Source organism: Ovis canadensis, chromosome 12, assembly GCF_042477335.2.
Source record: "Ovis canadensis isolate MfBH-ARS-UI-01 breed Bighorn chromosome 12, ARS-UI_OviCan_v2, whole genome shotgun sequence".
In the NCBI taxonomy this organism is placed as follows: Eukaryota; Metazoa; Chordata; class Mammalia; order Artiodactyla; family Bovidae; genus Ovis; species Ovis canadensis.
In genome coordinates, this window is record NC_091256.1 from 42,203,560 (window position 1) to 42,222,348 (window position 18,789).

The following is an 18,789-nucleotide window of genomic DNA, read 5'->3' on the forward strand; positions in this document are numbered from 1 at the left end:
CTCCTTGCCCATCACAGCTTACTGTCACATGTTCCCCCAAACTCCAACGAGACAAATCAGTGGGCTTTATACATGGCAGTTCCTCCAGAGGACTTATTTGTCTTTTGATAGGAGATTCCTGGACACAGCAAAGACTTCCTCCAAAAGCATGCATTTTGGTTTCATAGTGAGGGGGCGGTGTGCTGTGTGTGTGTATGTGTGTGTGTGTGTATGAATGTTGGATATTTCAAGCCTGTGGTGGGAGCCTGACTGTTCCACCAGTGTGTGTGGAGGGGGCAGTGGTGTGGAGGAGGGGCTGCCCCCACTGCACCTTCCATGAGACAGTGGGCTTCATTCAACCTCAGAGAACGGCTGCTAGGCTCTGGGGGCCACTGGGTCATAAGGGTAGCTGCTGCTGCTGCTGCTAAGTCACTTCAGTCGTGTCCAACTCTGTGCGACCCCATAGATGGCAGCCCACCAGGCTCCCCCGTCCCTGGGATTCTCCAGGCAAGAACACTGGAGTGGGTTGCCATTCCTTCTCCAATGCATGCATGCATGCTAAGTCGCTTCAGTTGTGTGCGACTCTGTGCGACCCTACGGACAGCAGCCCACCAAGCTCCTCTGTCCACAGGATTCCCTAGGTAAGAATACTAGAGTGGGTTGCCATTTCCTTCTCCACATAAGGGTAGCTACAATGACCTGATCCCTTGAGTGGTTCTAAGCTGCAGTATTCTTGGTCCTTGAGCAGAGAAACCAGGTGTCTGGGCCCAGAATGGGGAGATCTCATGCAGGAAGAGGCCTCTTCCCGTCCCCTTCCCCCCCCCCGGCCCCCCCCCCCGGCCCCCCCACCCCCGACAACCCAGGGCTGGTGACTGAGGAGCGGTGCCCTGGGGGCCTGCCTTCTCTCTGGGCTGAGACTGACGAGCATCACAGCCTGAAGCCTGAGCGATGCCCTGACAGAAGGTCGGTTTTGTCAGTGATGGCTCTGTCCCCAGCAGGTGACAGGTGGCAGGAACAGGGGTGCCTGGGCTCCCACCCCGGCATCCCAGGGCCCACCCCGTGCCCACCAGGTGCCCACGTCTACCTGAGTTGGCACGCTTCTTTGGGGCTTTGAGGCTGCGGCAGCGCCCGCCCACGGAGCTGCTGTTCTCGCTCATGGAGTCCTGGGTGGACGAAGCACTGCCAGTGGCCTCGCTGTCGCGCATCATGCTCTCATAGCCACTGCTGCCGCCACTGTGGTAGAAGAGCGCCGTCTTGCCCATGGCGGGCGGCAGCTCCCCGCTTAGCACGCTGCTGTTGTCGCTGCCGTGGCCGCTGCTGCAGCGGTGGGGCCGGCGCGGCGGTGTGATCTTGCTGTAGGGCGAGGGCAGCGGGGCGGCGGGCGGCGGGCGCTCGTCGGTGGGTACAGCGCGCTCCTCCGCCTCGGGCCCCGCGCGCCCTGGCGGCCCTCGCCCGCCCGCGCCGCCCTGCAGCAGCTCCGAGATGCGCCCGTTCACTGCCCGCAGCGGCAGCTTGGACGCCAGGCCCGAGCCGCGGCTCCGGCTCAGCGACTGGGTGGACCAGGACATGTGCTTCCCGCCGGGGGGCGGCCCGGAGCTCTGGCCCACCGCCTGCGGCAGGGACTTGGTGGAGAAGCTCAGGGTCTTGGTGGTGGATGTGGACAGGCTGCGGGCCTTCGGGCTGGCCAGGAGCAGCTTGCTCACGGCGGAGATCTTGGACTGGCTGGCCTTGGGCGAGGCCCCGGCCGACTGCGTGGGGCCTGGGTTGGTGGGTGAGGCCCCGGCGCTGCGGCCCGGGCTCCTCCCCGTGCGGGGCATTGTGCTGTCCTTGCTCGCGTGCAGCCGGGAGCTCATGGAGGACAGGCTCTCCGCCCTCTCCAGCGAGAGGCATTCGTAGTGGCTGACTGTGGTCCTACCCAGAGAGTTGGTCCGGCTGGCCAGCTGCTCCAGCTTAGCGCTGAAGAGCTTGCTGCTGCTGCTGGCATCCCTCGTCTTGCCGCTGGGCTCGTCGGGGAAGCTGGCCAAGAAGGGTGCAGGTTGGTTCAAGGGGCTGCTGGAGCTGCTGCTGCAGGCGCTGTGCTGTGGGCTAGCCCGGTTCTTCTGGTCCAGGCTGGACTTCCGGACAGGGGGCAGCGGGGGAGTCCCTTTGGGCCGAGCCAGGACACAGTGCTTGGGGGATGCCACCTTCCTCTCCAGGTTGGCCTTGGAGGGCTGGGTGCTGGAAGCCGAGCCAATGCCGTTGGTTTCCGAGGCGCAATGGTAGAAGAGGCTGTCTAGCTCCTCTTGCCTGCTGGCTTTCTGAAAAGCCCTGGGAAGGCTGCTGGACTTCAGGCTTTTGTTGAGATGCACGGGGCTCTGGGCAGCCACACTGGGCAGGGCCATCTCACAGCCATCCACCACTCTCTTGAAGCTGTCGGCACCTGGGGAGGCAGACACCTCACCGCTACTGTTGCTCAGCCTGTCACTGGGGCTGGCCTTCTTGTCCTGTTCTGCTCTGGCTTCAGGCTTTGGGGGTCCCGTGGCTGTCTCAAACCTACTCCCTTCTTCATTGGGATAAGCATTCTCTTTTTTCACCTCCTCTTCTCGTTTCAGCCAGGGGTCCTCAAATTTCATCTCTTTCTTTGCACCACTTTCCTTGCTCTCCTGGGACTGGGCTGCTTTGGGGACTGAGCTGACGGTGGCCAGGGACGCCTCAGGCTCCTGGACGTTGCGGGGGCTCATGGCAATGCAGGGGTATACCGTAATGTTTGTCTTCATGGGGATGTACCCTTCGCAGTTGCTCAGACTGGCCGTATTAGAGATGGTAACCATGGCCTTGCCCAGGGTGGATATCTTGCAGCCTTTGATGGGGGCTGCCTTGTTGAAGGAGTCTTCCCCCATTTCAGACAAGATGAGCAGGTTGTCGGGGCCTGCCTTGGGCTTCTCCCGGCATACCACAGCAGTGTTCTGGATGCTGCCGACGAACTCTGAGGCCGGAGGCTCTGCCATTGCTTCCCCGTGCCCAAAACACGCCTGTGCTATGAAACTGTGGCACGGCTGCTCGCCGTCACTGCCTGTGCTCATCTCACTCAGCCAGGAGCTGATGGAAGAACGTCTGCTCCCCACCTCCCGGGCCTTCTCGTCCAGGTTCAGCTTTGGGAGGGGCAGGAACTGAGTGATGCTGACCTCGGACACCGGAGCCACATTTGAGTAGCACTCCAGGTCCTCGCTGATGCTGCCGATGATGCTGACAGGCCGGGAGCCTGAGGCCAAGGCCTGCACCGAGCAGTCGCTGTTGAAGCTGATGATACTGGTGGGGCGGCCACTGTCTAGCACCCCGCTGATGGTCAGCTCCTCCACCAGCGTGAACACCAGCTCGTCCTCACCATTCAGCTCCAGAGGCTGCTGTACCGTCACCATTGTGGTGCTCAGAATCTCCTTCTTGGAATCTGGGGAAGTTGCTGCCTGATGATCGTCATCTACAGGGGTTTCTGGGAACCCTTCGCTCCCAGTAGACATGGATTTCTTCAAAACCTGGGGGCTCATTCCGACCGGGGGGGTGCGTACCTCGGGCTGCAGCAGGGACTCACTAGACACCATGCCTGAGTCCTTGCTCAAGGTGGGCAGCGGGGCCGGAGAAGGCAGGACCCCCTTCTGGGTGTAGACTTTGCATCTCTGGGAAGGAGAGCTGGCCGGCTTGTACTCTGAGGTCTTGGACAGGCTGGCGATGCCCAGCCTGGGGGAGCCCATGGGCCTGGGCTTGCCTTCCACAAAGCCGCAGGAGTTCAGGCTTTCCCGGCTGCTCCGGAGGCTGGGGCTCTGCGCGAGCTGGGAAGAACTGTGCTGGCTGCTGCTGCCGGGGATGCTCCGGGGTGAGGCAGGGGTGGGGCTGTTGGTGAATAATGCGGCAGGGACCGGGGAGTGATTCCTCTGCACCTTGGAGGCCGGGGGCTCCGCACTTTCTCTGTCTGTCAGCTGGCCGTCTGAGCCATCATCTTCCTTATCAGACTCACAGAGCGGGCTTGCCCCGGCTGCCTGGCTCAACGGGACACTCTTGCTTGCCTGCTCTTCCCCATACTGGGCTGGCAGCTCTTCAAAGGGAAACTTACTGGGCTCCTCGCTGCCATCGATGCAATCCAACCTCTCCTGCAGCTCGGCGAAAGTGTTGCACTTCAAGCAGTCCCTTTCTGATTTGCCGGCACCGGCCTCTCCGGCCTCCGTGGACCGGCTGTCACCCCTGGCCTTCTGCAGGGCTGGCACGATAGGGACAAAATCTGGGGGCCCCTCGTTGTCAGTGAGCTCCTTGTCAGAGAGGGCTGTGCCGTTTGGCCCGATATAGATGACCGTGTCGCAGGACTGCTCGCTGCTGGAGGAGTAGTCAGGGTCGCTGGATAGGTGAGGGATGGGGAAGTCTGACTCAACGGCGGCCCTGGCGTGGAAGGGTCTTAGCTGGGTGGGTCTGCGCATTCTGCCTTCCTCACAGGAGCTCTCTCCCCCAGAGGAGCTCGATGTGTACTGTGAGTGAGAGGGAAACAGTTAGTGTGGCGTCATGGGGCAACCGGCCAGGTGACTGGCGGAGGCCATTGGCTCCACGCAGGCCATCCAGAACCCGGGCCATTACCCGGGTGTGCTAGGCCAGGTGCCCCAGCTCTGCATGTCATGCCCTCATACTACTGTGAAGCACACTGGGGAAGCAGAGGCTGCTCATGAAAGGAGGTGACCGGCCCAGGTCCCATATGACCTCCTAAGGACTTGAGGGGGTCACTAGTTTGCACCCCCAAGCCATGTATGACAGTTTGTGCCAGGGGACACTGGTTGGAAAGATGTGCTTTTGACCAAATATATGTGTGTCTATATATATAAAGGAGGGGGAAAAGCCCCCACAAATCACCAGCTGTCCACAGACCAGACTGACCACAATCATAATGATTTTCTCAGGCATTCTTGTCATACCGCCATTGTCCTGGCTTTGCCTCTGCCTGAGAAAATGAGCCCAGTGGTTTCATCAACCAGAATCAACCACTGAATTAACAGGACAACACCCCTTGGCTGGAAAAAGTCCTCCTGGGAATGCACGGGAAGTAGCGTCATCTGAGCAAGGAGTAAACTAACAGTCCCCTTTGGGATCAATCAGTTGAAGGACCAAGATAGGCAAGATACAGACTATGGATATTTCCCATCGCTCTTAAAAAGTTTCACCTCCAAGTCGCAATCGTTTAAACTCTCTAAAGTGAACCAAGCACTCCCCATTAGGAGTCCAGGCTGGATGACTGAGGAAATCACCAGCAGTCGGGGGGGACGGGACTTCTGTATACCTCGAGGTGGACGCTGAGCCAGGCCTTCGGCAGCCAAGCTCACCAGGCCCCTGGTGCTGGGGGATTAGAAATATTGATTCCACTCTTTCTGACTCAGTTCCAGGGCAGGTCTCCGAAAGCTGTTTCCTCCTCCGCACCCCCAGCAAACCCCTTACCTTCGTTTTCTTTTTCTTCATCCTTAAGACTCGCGAGGCGATCTGGATGGTGGACAGGGTTTCGGCGTAGTTCCCAGCGGCGGCAGAGATATGAGCGATCATGGTGGTGCGGCAGTTCACGTTCCCCAGGGACTCCCGCAGCAGCATGGTGAGCTTGCTTTCTCTGCCAACAAAGTGAATTAAGGTTGCATTAGTGGGCCATGCCTCACTCTGGCTGTCAGGGTAGGACTTCGGGCCCCTACATGGCTTGCTGTGGGCAGTGGTTTTTTATCCCCCTCTTTTTTTTTAATGCATACTAATTAACATCATCTTCTACATGAAGCAATTTGTAGTTGGCAGCTGAGCCAGTGCTTCTAACCCCAAGGATGGAAAGCATGCAGAACACCTCCCTTGGCACCACTGTCCTGGCTGTGATGGGATATTCCTGTGTGTCTGTGCATATGACACTGCCCGAAATGAGGCCTGGGAATAGAAATGAGAGGCAGGGATGGGGAGAGAGCAACTCTGTGACCCGTGATTGGGCATGCTGTCTGCACATCAGGCCTTTCTCTGCAAATTTCCACACCAGGCAATCCCTGCCATAAAAAAAAGCACTTTCCCAGCTATGAACTTGTATTGAAGAGCTATGTATTTATAATACAGGGCAAGGTTTCTTTTGCCAAGGAGTTGCACCCACTTTATTGCCATTGTCTCTTAACATATATTTGCACAGGGTAGTGACAAAGGAAAAGGTATTCATATTCCTGATTAAAACTGGGGGCACACAGACATAGACCCAAGCACTTAATCAGCAACAGAAGGCAGAACTTTCTAGAAGGGACTCCTCTAGGGATTTTGCAGGTGCTGTGTGGGGCCAGTGTCCTGAGTAATGAGGCCCAGGAGTTTACAGATGGTATTTCTAGGCTCTCTAAAAAGTGATATGAAGGAACAACTCATGTTTTTTTTTTTTTTTTCATTCCTGAGCTAGTCTTGACATTCTTCCTGCCTTGCTTTTAAGAGGCTTCTGCTTACGTCATCATCAACTCTTGCCTCTTAACTGCTGCCAAATGCCATTTTGTCTCTGGAGCCGTCCCTGATCCAGAAGTCTGATGGAGCCTCTTTGCGTCCCATGCCTTGTGTTGAGTTTGTTTTGCCAGAGGAGAGGGGTTTGTCCTCAGGTTTTAATCAGGTTGTCAGGGCCTCCCTCGTGGCTCAGATGGTAAAGAATCTGCCTGCAGTGCAGGAGACTCAGGTTTGATCCCTGGGTCAGGAAGATTCCCTGGAGAAGAGATTGGCTACCCACTCCAGTATTCTTGCCTGGAGAGTTCCATGGACAGAGGAGCCTGACATGCTACAGTCCACGGAGTCACAGAGAGTCAGACACGACTGAGTAACTAACACTTTCACTACTTTCAGCAGTCAGCCATTGGCTCCTCCCTCAGCCCCCCCGCACCCCAGTCAGCTCTCTGGAGAGAGACTGTCCAGCTCAGGAGACCCAGTTTGACATGCAGGCCCCTGTCAGCAGAGATTAGACCTCAGAGACAGAAAACCACTTCACATGTGACCTGCATCGGACCTTCGGGGAGAAAAGACGTGTAAGAGCAATAGTTTTCCCTTTCCATCTGGGACCAATTAAGGTGTCAGTTCAGAGATACTGGGCTCACTATGGCTCAGTGCCAGTGCAATTTAAAATATATCATAGTTTCCCTTCAAGGAAAACACTCAGTGATAAAAGTGGTGGAACGACAATGCTATGGACTGACTGTTTACATCTCCCCCAAATTCATGTGTTGCAACTTAATGTCCCATGTGATAGTATCTGAAGGTTGAACCTTTGGGAGGTGATTAAGTCATGAGGGTGGAGCCCACATGAGTGAAATTTGTACCCTTACACAAAAGACCCTAGAGAGCTTCCTTGTCCCTTCTGCCATGTGAGGGAACGGTGAGAAGATAGCTACCTATGAGCCAGGAGGCAGGGCCCCACCAGGCACAAATCTTCCAACACCTTGATCTCAGATTTCCAGCCTTCAGAACTGTGAGGAATTCACTTAAGTTCCTCAGTCTATGGGATTCTGTTATAGCAGCTTGAACTGACTTGGACAGGAAAGTAAGTGGGTATTGAGGAGGAGCCCTCCAGCCCTAGGTCCTAGCTCTGAACATTTATCTTCCTTCAAAATGTCTATCAGGAACATCATGGAAACCTCCAGAGTTGACAACCAGATGGGGAAGTCAAGTCTCTTTCCGGGCACACATTCTCAGTACAGACATTGTACATGGACAAGTCTAAGCCTTTGTCTTCCATACGGGAAGTGGGTGATACATCCCATCAGAGTTAAGTTGTGATCATATATGGTTAATTCTTATTAGTCATGACAGTTATTTTTATTACATCTCCAGGAACACTGAGCTAGTGAATGCTGAGCCATGCCCCTAGGGGAAATATGTGGGTTTATGTTCCTGAGACCCCTGGGTCACAATATTTCATCAATTGATCAACACATAACCTTGTTTTATGTGCATATCTATTTAAAGACATCCTAATTTCCATTTCTTATAGATAATGAATTATATGTACCTTCTATATAATAAAACACTAGCTGAGAAGGATTTAACATTTCCTTGACTCTGGGTAACATGACCATAAATTTCTTTGGCTTTCAGCCTTACAATATTTTCCACTATGCTTTAAAAGAAAAAAAAAAAAACACTGGGCATATTATGAATCCACCAATACAGCCCGTTTCCACAGTATCATTATGCACTTCGATGTTACTTAAGTACTTTCCAGAACTCTGATGCATATACATCAGTGAATTTCCTCTTCCTGGATGTACCATATTGTTGATTCATTAACACTGAACTCACACCAACAGAACTATATCACGCCTGAATGAAGCTTCTCTCACACATGTATTTTTTCTGTAAATCACAGCCTTCTTGCACTAGACAACTGCAGCACTATACCTGGGGGCTACTTTACACAGTGAACTCACCAACAAAAAGCACAGAAAGACAAAAAAGTGTCACTAAATAGACTGCAAAAAAGACCCTTGTTTACATGATGAGAGGTGAAACAAGAAGACAAAGCTGTTGGCTTGTCCAGTCTCAGCTGGGAACATGTGCATTGGGTGGCTCAAACTTTTTATTACTAAGCATGTCTGCAAATTACAATAAAACTATGGATTTTGAACATAATTCACAACATAGAATCTGTAAATGATTCTGAGGATCAACTGTACTATGAAGTTCTTACGGATGAGTCTTGTTCATCAGTTGCTCTGCTGAAGGCACACCCCAGTTATTTATCCACATGGCCCTGTAAAGGCCCCAGGAAAAGATACCAAAGACAAAATAAACAGATAGAGCATTGTTGTATCTAACTGTTTGCCCTGTGTGTTTCCACATGATTCCCCCATTCATAAGTCAATCATAGGACAATTTTTATTTTTAAGTCCACATTGTTGGAGGAAGCCAGGGCCTGTGTGTTGCTTGGCAACGAGCATTTTAGCTCTCCTTTGGAAAGCCAGTAAAACTGCCAGCAAGATTGTTTCACATGGGCCTCTCTAGACTCTAAAACATACCTGATGGGAGTGAAAGATGGTGTCTATAAAGTTTTCATTTTTTTCTACCTCATCATGATCCTTTAACTTGGAACGAAGACAATTAAGTCGGGGAGAGAAGGTGAAAGAAGGGACAAACTGTAGGTTTAACTCACTGTCTTTGGCAGGAAAATAAAAAGAGTGGAAAGTTTCTAGGGCAGTGATCAGTTCAAACTCAGTCTGTACCTCTGCATAGACGCCAAGGCAAGAGGAACAGGACAGCACAGGTGCAGAACTGCTGGCCGCCGAGCCCCAGGGCCAGGGTGGGTGAGAACTCAGCCTTGGGGACCCGTGCGAGAAGGACAGGTTCGGCGGGATGGGAAGGGACAGGTGACAGAGTAGGCTTGACTGGGGTCTGGGAAGGACCATGCTGCTCTTCTTTCAGACAGGCATGTTCTATGCACACATATTCCACTTCCCTCCCACCCCACTGCACATATTTTTTAAAACAATTTTTTGAAAAATGTCTTGCTTTTCAAAATAAGTCAACCTTTTATTAGCCATAGCAAGAGAACAGTAAAAAAAAAAATAGCATAATGAGTAAATTTTCATTAATTTTATAAGAACATGACAGAGCACGTAGTACTCTAGGACACAAGCTGACAAACTGAGGCCCGCCAGCCCAATCCAAGCCCCTGCCTATTTCTGTAAATAAAGTTTTATTGAGACATGGCCACACCAATTTGTTAACAGATTGTCTCTGGCTGTTTTCACATGACAACAGCAGAGGTGACTAGTCATGACAGAGTCCATATATTTGCTATCTGGTCTTTTACAGAAAAAGTCCATTGACCCGTGCTCTAAAGTATTGACAAAGGGTGGTTTCATTTTAGACAGAGCGCCAAAAAGTTATCAACAAGAACACAGAGGTATGTCTTAATTTCCTTGTGTACGTGCTCCATCGCTTCAGTCATGTCCAACTCTTTGTGACCCTATGGACTATAGCCCATCAGGCTCTTCTGTAGATGGGATTCTCCAGGCAAGAATACAGGAGTGGGCTGCCATTTCCTTCCTATTCAACAATCTCTTTCTGACTTGACAGTTGTTCATGTTGTCTTTCTGTCAGTTCATCTATCTTTCTTTCAGATGTTTCCTGAAGGGAGAGCTTGTAAAATCAGCAGCATGGAAACAGGCAGAGGAACAAGGGCTGGTTTTAGAAATCACTCAAGCACCAGGACACAGTCATCAGCGACTGCCCCGTTCACTTCCTATGTGATACAGAAGCAGAGGCTATCCTTCTCAAGGGCCTATGAAGCTGCTCACCCTCCAACTCATTAAGTTGTGAATGTCTACAGTGGCTCACTCAAATAACATTTTGATGAATGTGGACCCTCAGGAAGCCATCCTGCAGACTCTGAGGGTGTGCAGAGCAGAGGCCCTAGAGCCTACCACCCAGTGAGGGAGACACATGTGTAAACACATGTTATTTGACTTTGCTCGTGGTCCAGTGGTTAAGGATCCACCTGCCAATGCAGGGGACATAGGTTCGATCCCTGGTCTGGGAAGATTCCACTTGCCACAGAGCAACTAAGCCTGTGCTCCCTAATTACTGAGGCTGCATGCTGTAGCTACTGAAGCCCAGGAGCCTAGAGTTTATGCTCCACGTAAGAGAAGTCACTGAAATGAGAAGCCTGTGCACTGCAACTCTCTAGAGTAATCCCCACAACTAGAGAAAGCCTGAGAGCAGCAATGAAGACCCAGCATAGCCAAAAATAAATAAAATTTTAAAAACCGACTCATTATCATACCATCCATTAAAGCCAATGACAGAAGAGCAAATCTAAAACAGCACATGATAGAGAAAGACCCTCAAGACTGGGAGCGTCCCCACCATCACTGTAACTCCCTGATGGCTGGGAACACCCGGACTTCAATGGGCACAGCACAGTTCTCTCCTTGGCTGAGATTCTCCTACGTGGCCCGGCATCCAGGGATATATTTGCTTGAGGTTCCCCCTAAACCCAACAGAACTCTTAATTCCTTTCTGAAAGGACAATCTGGAATCTCAAGATCATTGTTCACTGACCCTGAGAATTGGGAAACTGTCCCAACTGGTAAGTTGGTACAGAACCTCCAGAGTCACACATTTACAATGTTGGCCAGGTAATTTCATAAGAAAATAGATGTTCCTTTCATGACAGCTGTTAAATATATTTCTTCCCCATAAAGGAGGTGAAGAACTCTCGACATGGGAAGAAAGGCATCTACTGACCATGTTCTTTTGAAAAGTAGTGAGCTCTAAATCACCAAGTTGAGCAACTCAAATACAGCACCCTGGATGGGCCAGCCCTTCTTCAAGGCCTCATTCTTGTGGCAGAGCACCATAAATGTCCACTTACAGACATGGATCTGTTTTTAAAAAATATGCCTCCTTTAATGCAAACACAATGAGGGCACAGAAAAAAAGCAAAGTGACTTATATTAATTCCTAATGAAATGAAAGGAAAGGAACTTAGTTAATCTCGAAAATTAATCTCCAGAACAATGTGCAAGAGAAAGATTCCTGTGGGCAGCAGACATAAAAATCACAAACACATACACACATGTGACCTCCCAGACATACACACAGGCATGCTCTTTTTTAGAAAAAGGAGACAGTGCTTGTTTATTTTTAAGCAATACATCATTGGCATCGAAGAACGGAAACCATACACACAGAATTCTTATAGATGTCAGATCAAGATAACAACCAGTGTTTATATGCCAGGAAAATTCCGGTATCCCTCATGTTGTTAAGGATATGAACTCTGAACTCCCATTTTACCTGTAAACTGCCAGAATGTATTGCAGAGCCCCAAACAGAGCTTGAGATGAGGGCAAGAGATCCCAAGGATGGATCCAGCTCCAAGATTCTAATCTCCCAGCCTTAGACCCCAAACACCAGGCCCCTGCAGCTACCCACTGACCACCAGGGAAGAAGAAAGAACAGAAAGGAAAAGAAGGACCAGAGATAGGCTAAAGTCATGAACTTGGCCTAGTTTCTGGCTCCGCTATAGCCTCTCTCCCGCTGACCCTGCCTCCTTCCCATTCACATCCTATTGGTCTGTGAACATCCTTTTCTACTATTGTCTGAAGAGTTACCAGTGTCCCCCCGAGACCAGCTCAAGTATTGAGGAAAAGGGTCCCAAGACACCAGGACCTATAACCCAGTGCTCCTGGCCCAGGTGGTCCACATCTGAGTGGTTCTTTCTCTCTCACTAGAAAGAGTGTTCATTGTGCAGAGGGTAGACTGAGTCACCAGGCCCCCAGGTGAGGACAACTCTCATGCCTCTGCTTGTCTTTACTTGTGAGACTACTGGGCTGTGATGCTGAAACACATATGTCCACAAGGGAAAAACCACTTCACTTGAGTTTATTTCCCTGTAAGGGATGGGTGGTCCCCTGTTCAGGGTTGCTTCACAGACATATACATGTTTGGGAGAAGACTTCACATGCCTTTTTGCCCGGGAAGCTGTCTGCTCTGCAGGAACGGCCATTTCTCGGCAATGTTCCCCTCAAGGATGCCAACACTTTAGGGCACGAATTTTCCAGTTTCTGGTACTACAGAACAGCCCAAAGCTTGGTACAGGCCAAGCTATCCAACTGGCATACCCAAAAGGAGTTCATGAAGTTAAAGGGCTTTTGACTCAGTTTCAGATATTACTCCATTTGTACTGCAAACGGTGTGAGCTGGTCTGTGCTGTGGGATGCTAAGAACAAGAGTGCATAATCCTGGCAACCTTGATAGAGAAACATGGTTCTCAGGTCTTCCAATGAGGGTGACTTTGGCTTTCAGAATAAACCATTGGCTAGAATAGCTGCCTGCATCCGGCATGTGTGTTTGAGGTGCTTCTGCCAGCACTGGCATGCAGCAGTGTGCGAGATGGTGAGACCGCTCATCAGAGGAGAGCTTAGAAGAGGACCATGTGGAGAACCACCCACTGCCAACTGAAGGACCAGCCTTTGTGATCCAACCAATATGCTGCCTGGTATGAGTTCATGCCTTACCTAACCTGAAACCATCTGTTGGTGGAGGTGCTAAGAGTGGTCACAGTTAGCCTAACTGATCTCTCAGAGAGCTCTTTATTAAATACTATAGAATTCTATATTAAATACTATAGAACAGTGCCAGATTTTATTTTCTTGAGCTCCAAAATCACTGTGTGTGGTGACTGCATATTGTGCATGTATGGACGGTGACAGCCATGAAATTAAAAGCTGCTTGCTCCTTGGAAGAAAAGCTATGACAACCCTAGACAGCATATTAAAAAGCAGAGACATCACTTTGCCGACAAAGGTCCACCTAGTCAAAGCTATAGTTTTTCCAGTAGTCAAGTACCAGTGTGAGAGTTGGACCATAAAGAAGGCTGAGCACTGAAGAAGTGATTTTTTCTTTTTTTTAAATTTACTTTATTTGGAGGCTAATTACTTTACAATATTGTGGTGGGTTTTGCCATACATTCACATGAATCAGCCATGTGTGTACATGTGTTCCCCACTCTGACCCTCCCTCCCACTTCTCTCCCCATCCCATCCCTCATGGTCATCCCAGTGCACCAGCCCTGAGCACCCTGCCTCATGCATCGAACCTGGACTGGCGATCTATTTCACGTATGATGGTATATATGTTTCAATGCTATTGTCTCAAATCATCCTGCCCTTGCCTTCTCCCACAGAGTCCAAAAGTCTTCTTTACATCTGTGTCTCTTTTGCTGTCTCACATAAAGGGTCATTATTACCATCTTTCTAAATTCCATATATATGCATTAATATACTGTATTGGTGTTTTTCTGACTTACTTCACTCTGTATAATAGGCTCCACTTTCATCTACCTCATTAGAACTGATTCAAATGCATTCTTTTTAATGGCTGAGTAATATTCCATTGTGTATATGTACCACAGCTTTCTTATCCATTTGTCTGCCAATGGACATCTAGGTTGCTTCCATGTCCTGGCTATTGCAAACAGTGTTGCAATAAACATTGGGCTACACGTGTCTCTTTCAATTCTGGTTTCTTCAGTGTGTATGCCCAGCAGTGGGATTGCTGGGTTGTACGGCAGTTCTATTTCCAGTTTTTTAAGGAATCTCCACACTGTTCTCCATAGTGGCTGTACTAGTTTGCATTCCCACCAACAGTGTAAGAGGGTTCCTTTTCTCGACACTCTCTCCAGCATTTATTGTTTGTAGACTTTTTGATAGCAGCCATTCTGACTGGCGTGAGATGGTACCTCACTGTGGTTTTGATTTGCATTTCTCTGATAATGATGTTGTGCATCTTTTCATGTGTTTGTTAGCCATCTGCATGTCTTCTTCAGAGAAATGTCTGTTTAGTTCTTTGGCCCATTTTTTTTTATTAGGTCACTTATTTTTCTGGAATTGAGCTACAGGAGTTGCTTGTATATTTTTGAGATTAATTCTTTGTCAGTTGCTTCATTTGCTATTATTTTTTCCTGTTCTGAAGGCTGTCTTTTCACCTTGCTTATAGTTTCCTTTGTTGTGCAAAAGCTTTTAAGTTTAATTAGGTCCCATTTATTTTTGCTTTTACTTCCACTACTCTGGGAGGTGGGTCATAGAGGATCCTGCTATGATTTACATCAGAGAGTGTTTGGCCTATGTTTTCCTCTAGGGGTTTTATAGTTTCTGGTCTTACATTTAGATCTTTAATCCATTTTGGGTTTATTTTTGTGTGCGGTGTTAGAAAGTGTTCTAGTTTCATTCTTTTACAAGTGTTTGACTAGTTTTTCCAGCACTACTTGTTAAAGAGATTGTCTTTTCTCCATTGTATATTCTTGCCTCCTTTGTCAAAGATAAGCTGTCCATATGTGTGTGGATTTATCTCTGGGCTTTCTATTTTGTTCCATTGATCTTTGTGCCAGTACCATACTGTCTTGATGACTGTGGCTTTGTAGTAGAGCCTGAAGTCAGGCAGGTTGATTCCTCCAGTTCCATTCTTCTTTCTCAAGAGTGCTTTGGCTATTCAAAGTTTCTTGTATTTCCATACAGACTGTGAAATTATTTGTTCTAGTTCTCTGAAAAATACCATTGGTAGCTTGATAGAGATTGCATTGAATCTATATGGGAATTTGGGTGGTATACTCATTTTCACTATATTGATTCTTCTGATCCATGAACGTGGTATATTTCTCCATCTATTTGTGTCATCTTTGATTTCTTTCATCAGTGTTTTATAGTTTTATATATATAGGTCTTTTGTTTCTTTAGGTAGATTTATTCCTAAGTATTGTATTCTTCTCATTGCAATGGTGAATGGATTTGTTTCCTTCTCTCTCTGTTTTCTCATTGTTAGTGTATAGGAATGCAAGGGATTTCTGTGTGTTAATTTTATATCCTGCAACTTTACTATATTCATTGATTAGCTCTGGTAATTTTCTGGTGGAGTCTTTAGGGTTGCAGAACCTCTCCTTTATGTAGACGATCATGTCATCTGCAAACAGTGAGAGTTTTACTTCTTCTTTCCCAATCTGGACTCCTTTTATTTATTTTTCTTCTGAGTGCTGTGACTAAAACTTCCAAAACTTTTTTGAATAGTAGTGGTGAGAGTGGGCATCCTTGTCTTGTTCCTGACTTTAGGGGAAATGCTTTCAATTTTTCACCATTGAGGATAATATTTGCTGTGGGTTTATCATATATAGTTTTTATTATGTTGAGGTAAGTTCTTTCTATGCCTGCTTTTTGGAGGCTTTTAATCATAAATGGATGTTGAATTTTGTCAAAGGCTTTCTCTGCATCTATTGAGATAATCATATGGTTTTTATCTTTCAATTTGTTAATGTGGTATATCACATTGATTGATTTGTGAATATTGAAGAATCCTTGCATCCCTGGGATAAAGCCCACTTGGTCATGATGTATGATATTTTTAATATGTTGTTGGATTCCATTTGCTAGAATTTTGTTAAGGATTTTTGCATCTATGTTCATCAGTGATCTTAGCCTGTAGTTTTCTTTTTTTGTGGCATCTTTGTCATGTTTTGGTATTAGGGTGATGGTGGCCTCATAGAATGAGTTTGGAAGTTTACCTTCCTCTGCAATTTTCTGGAAGAGTTTGAGTAGGATAGGTGTTAGTGCTTCTCTAAATTTTTGGTAGAATTCAGCTGTGAAGCCATCTGGTCCTGGGCTTTTGTTTGTTGGAAGATTATTGATTACAGTTTCCATTTCTGTGCTTGTGATGGGTCTGTTAAGATTTTCTATTTCTTCCTGGTTCAGTTTTGGAAAGTTGTACTTTTCTAAGAATTTGTCCATTTCTTCCACATTGTCCATTTTATTGGCATATAGTTGCTGATAGTACTCTCTTATGATCCTTTGTATTTCTGTGTCGTCTGTTGTAATCTCTCCATTTTCATTTCTAATTTTGTTGATTTGATTCTTCTCCCTTTTTTTCTTGATGAGTCTGGCTAATGGTTTGTTTATTTTGTTTATCTTCTCAAAGAACCAGCTTTTAGCTTTGTTGACTTTGGCTATGGTCTCCTTTGTTTCTTTTGCATTTATTTCTGCACTAATTTTATGATACCTTCAAACTGAATTGCTGGAGAAGACTTTTGAGAGTCCCTTGGACAGCAAGGAGATCAAACCAGTCAATCCTAAAGAAAATCAACCCTGAATATTCACTAGAAGGACTGATGCTGAAGCTGAAGCTCCAATACTTTGACCACCTGATGCAAATAGCTGACTCACTGGAAAAGAACCTGATGCTGGGAAAGACTGAGGGAAGGAGGATAAGGGGCAGACAGAGGATGAGATGGTTGGATGGCATCACTGACTCAATGGCCATGAGTCTGAGCAAACTCTGGGAGATAGTGAAGGACAGGGAAGCCTGGTATGCTGCAGTTCATGAGGTTGCAAAGAGTCAGACACAACTTAGTGACTGAACAAGAGCAAAGACAATATCAACATAGAACTCTTAGCACAAACAGCACCATTTGGGGATGTCTGTGATGCAGGGAGAGATATGTTCTTCCCATTGCCATCCTGGTTAGCCAGGGCTGGCACTATGGTGGCTCAACAGCTTTGGTGACTGTGCCCAGTGAGAGGCAGGAGAGCAGTGATCGTGCCCAAACAGGGCTATTCCAGGTGAAGCAGTAGTTGTCCCCAGCAGGGCTACATGACAAGCATTCATGAGAGCTCCCTGAGGTACATCAAAAATGATCTGGGTAGAAAGGCAGTTTATATACACTGGAGGGTTTACATTGTAGGTATGGATTAAGGTCAAGGAAATTGGAGTTATGACTTTAGTCTTCTACCCTTATACACACAGGAAGATGAAATCTAAGGAATTTGGGCTGCATGAATCCATTTGATCCTGGATATCAGTGTTCTGTTTATCTGAATAAGATAAAATTCACATTAATTCAGCCCACTTCATGACAAAGACCAGCTGTAAACAGGGAACAGGCTCAGAATCTTTCAAAAGAAGTCTATAATGTAACTTGAATTTAGAGTTAACAGAAGGTTTCAAGTTAAAATCCTAACTTATCTGCTTCAATCTCACTTAATGAGATATATTTGCAATTTCTGAAGTGGCTATAAAATATAGGTTCACATATAAATTAAATGTGTTTCATGAAAACTTTCTTACTTTATTCTTTTGCTTAACAATTCATTCCTTCTTATCTAGAAAAGAAAAAAACTTCCATCCTGGTCTAGTCATTGATCACTCAGTTAGTAGAATCTGAATTACTCTAGATATTCTAAATCTAAGTTCTGCTCAGGAAAACATACATTCATTTCAAGACTGTAGCACTCAGGTATGGCATAAGACATTTTAAAGGTAATTCATGTAATAAGAACACAATTTAGAAAACTCACTAATTCTAGGATACAAGGTTGAAAAACAGATACAAACTTCCAGTTATAAAATAAGTAAGCTTTGTGGATGTAATATACAGCATGGTGACTATAACTAGTAATAATACTGCATTGCATATTTGAAACTTGCTAAGACAGTAGATTGAGGCTTCCCTGGTGGCTCAGAAGTAAAGAATCCACCTGCAATGCAGAAGACCTGGGTTCGATCCCTGAGTTGGGAAGATCCCCTGGAGAAGGAAATGGCAACCCATGCCAGTATTCTTGCCTGGGAAATCCCAGGAACAGAGAAGCCTGGCAGGCTACAGTCCATGGAGTCTCAGAAGAGTCAGACATGACTTAGTGACTAAACAACAACCAGAGAGAAGATATTAAAAGTTCTTATCACAAGAAAAAAATATTTTGTAACTTATGATGGTGGACATTAACTGGACTTATTATGGTGATCATTTTGAATTATATACAAATATTGAATCATCGTGTTGTATACCTGTTGTATTGTCACCTTGCTTATTTAACTTATATGCAGAGCACATCATGCAAAATGCTGGACTGGATGAGGCACAAGCTGGAATCAAGATTGCGGGAAGAAATATCAATAACCTCAGATATGCAGATGACAGTACCCATAAGGCAGAAAGCAAAGAGGAACTAAGGAGCCTCCTAATGAAAATGAGAGAGAATAATGAAAAAGCTGACTTTAAACTTAGCGTTCAAAAAATGAAGATCATGCCACTTCACAGCAAATAGATGGGGAAACAATGGAAACAGTGACAGACTATTTTCTTGGGCTCCAATATCACTGCAGATGGTGACTGCAGCCATGAAACTAAAAGACGCTTGCTCCTTGTAAGAAAAGCTGTGACCAACCTAGACAGCATATTAAAAAGCAGAGACATTATTTTGCCAACAAAAGTTGGTCTAGTCAAAGTTATGGATTTTATAGTAGTTATGTATGGATGTGAGAGTTGGACCATAA

General features: G+C 47.2%; 1 protein-coding gene across 1 annotated transcript in view; it reads right to left on the reverse strand.

Annotated features, from left to right (window-relative positions):
• The window catches only part of KIF26B (kinesin family member 26B), a 508,474-nt gene that overhangs the window by 18,577 nt on the left and 471,108 nt on the right, over positions 1-18,789 (reverse strand). Inside the window, exons 11-12 of the mRNA XM_069545500.1 lie at positions 5,428-5,590; positions 1,064-4,472 (exon numbers count right to left, since the gene is read on the reverse strand). Coding sequence (XP_069401601.1) covers positions 1,064-4,472; positions 5,428-5,590 — 3,572 coding nt within the window. The remainder of the gene's footprint in view (positions 1-1,063; positions 4,473-5,427; positions 5,591-18,789) is intronic.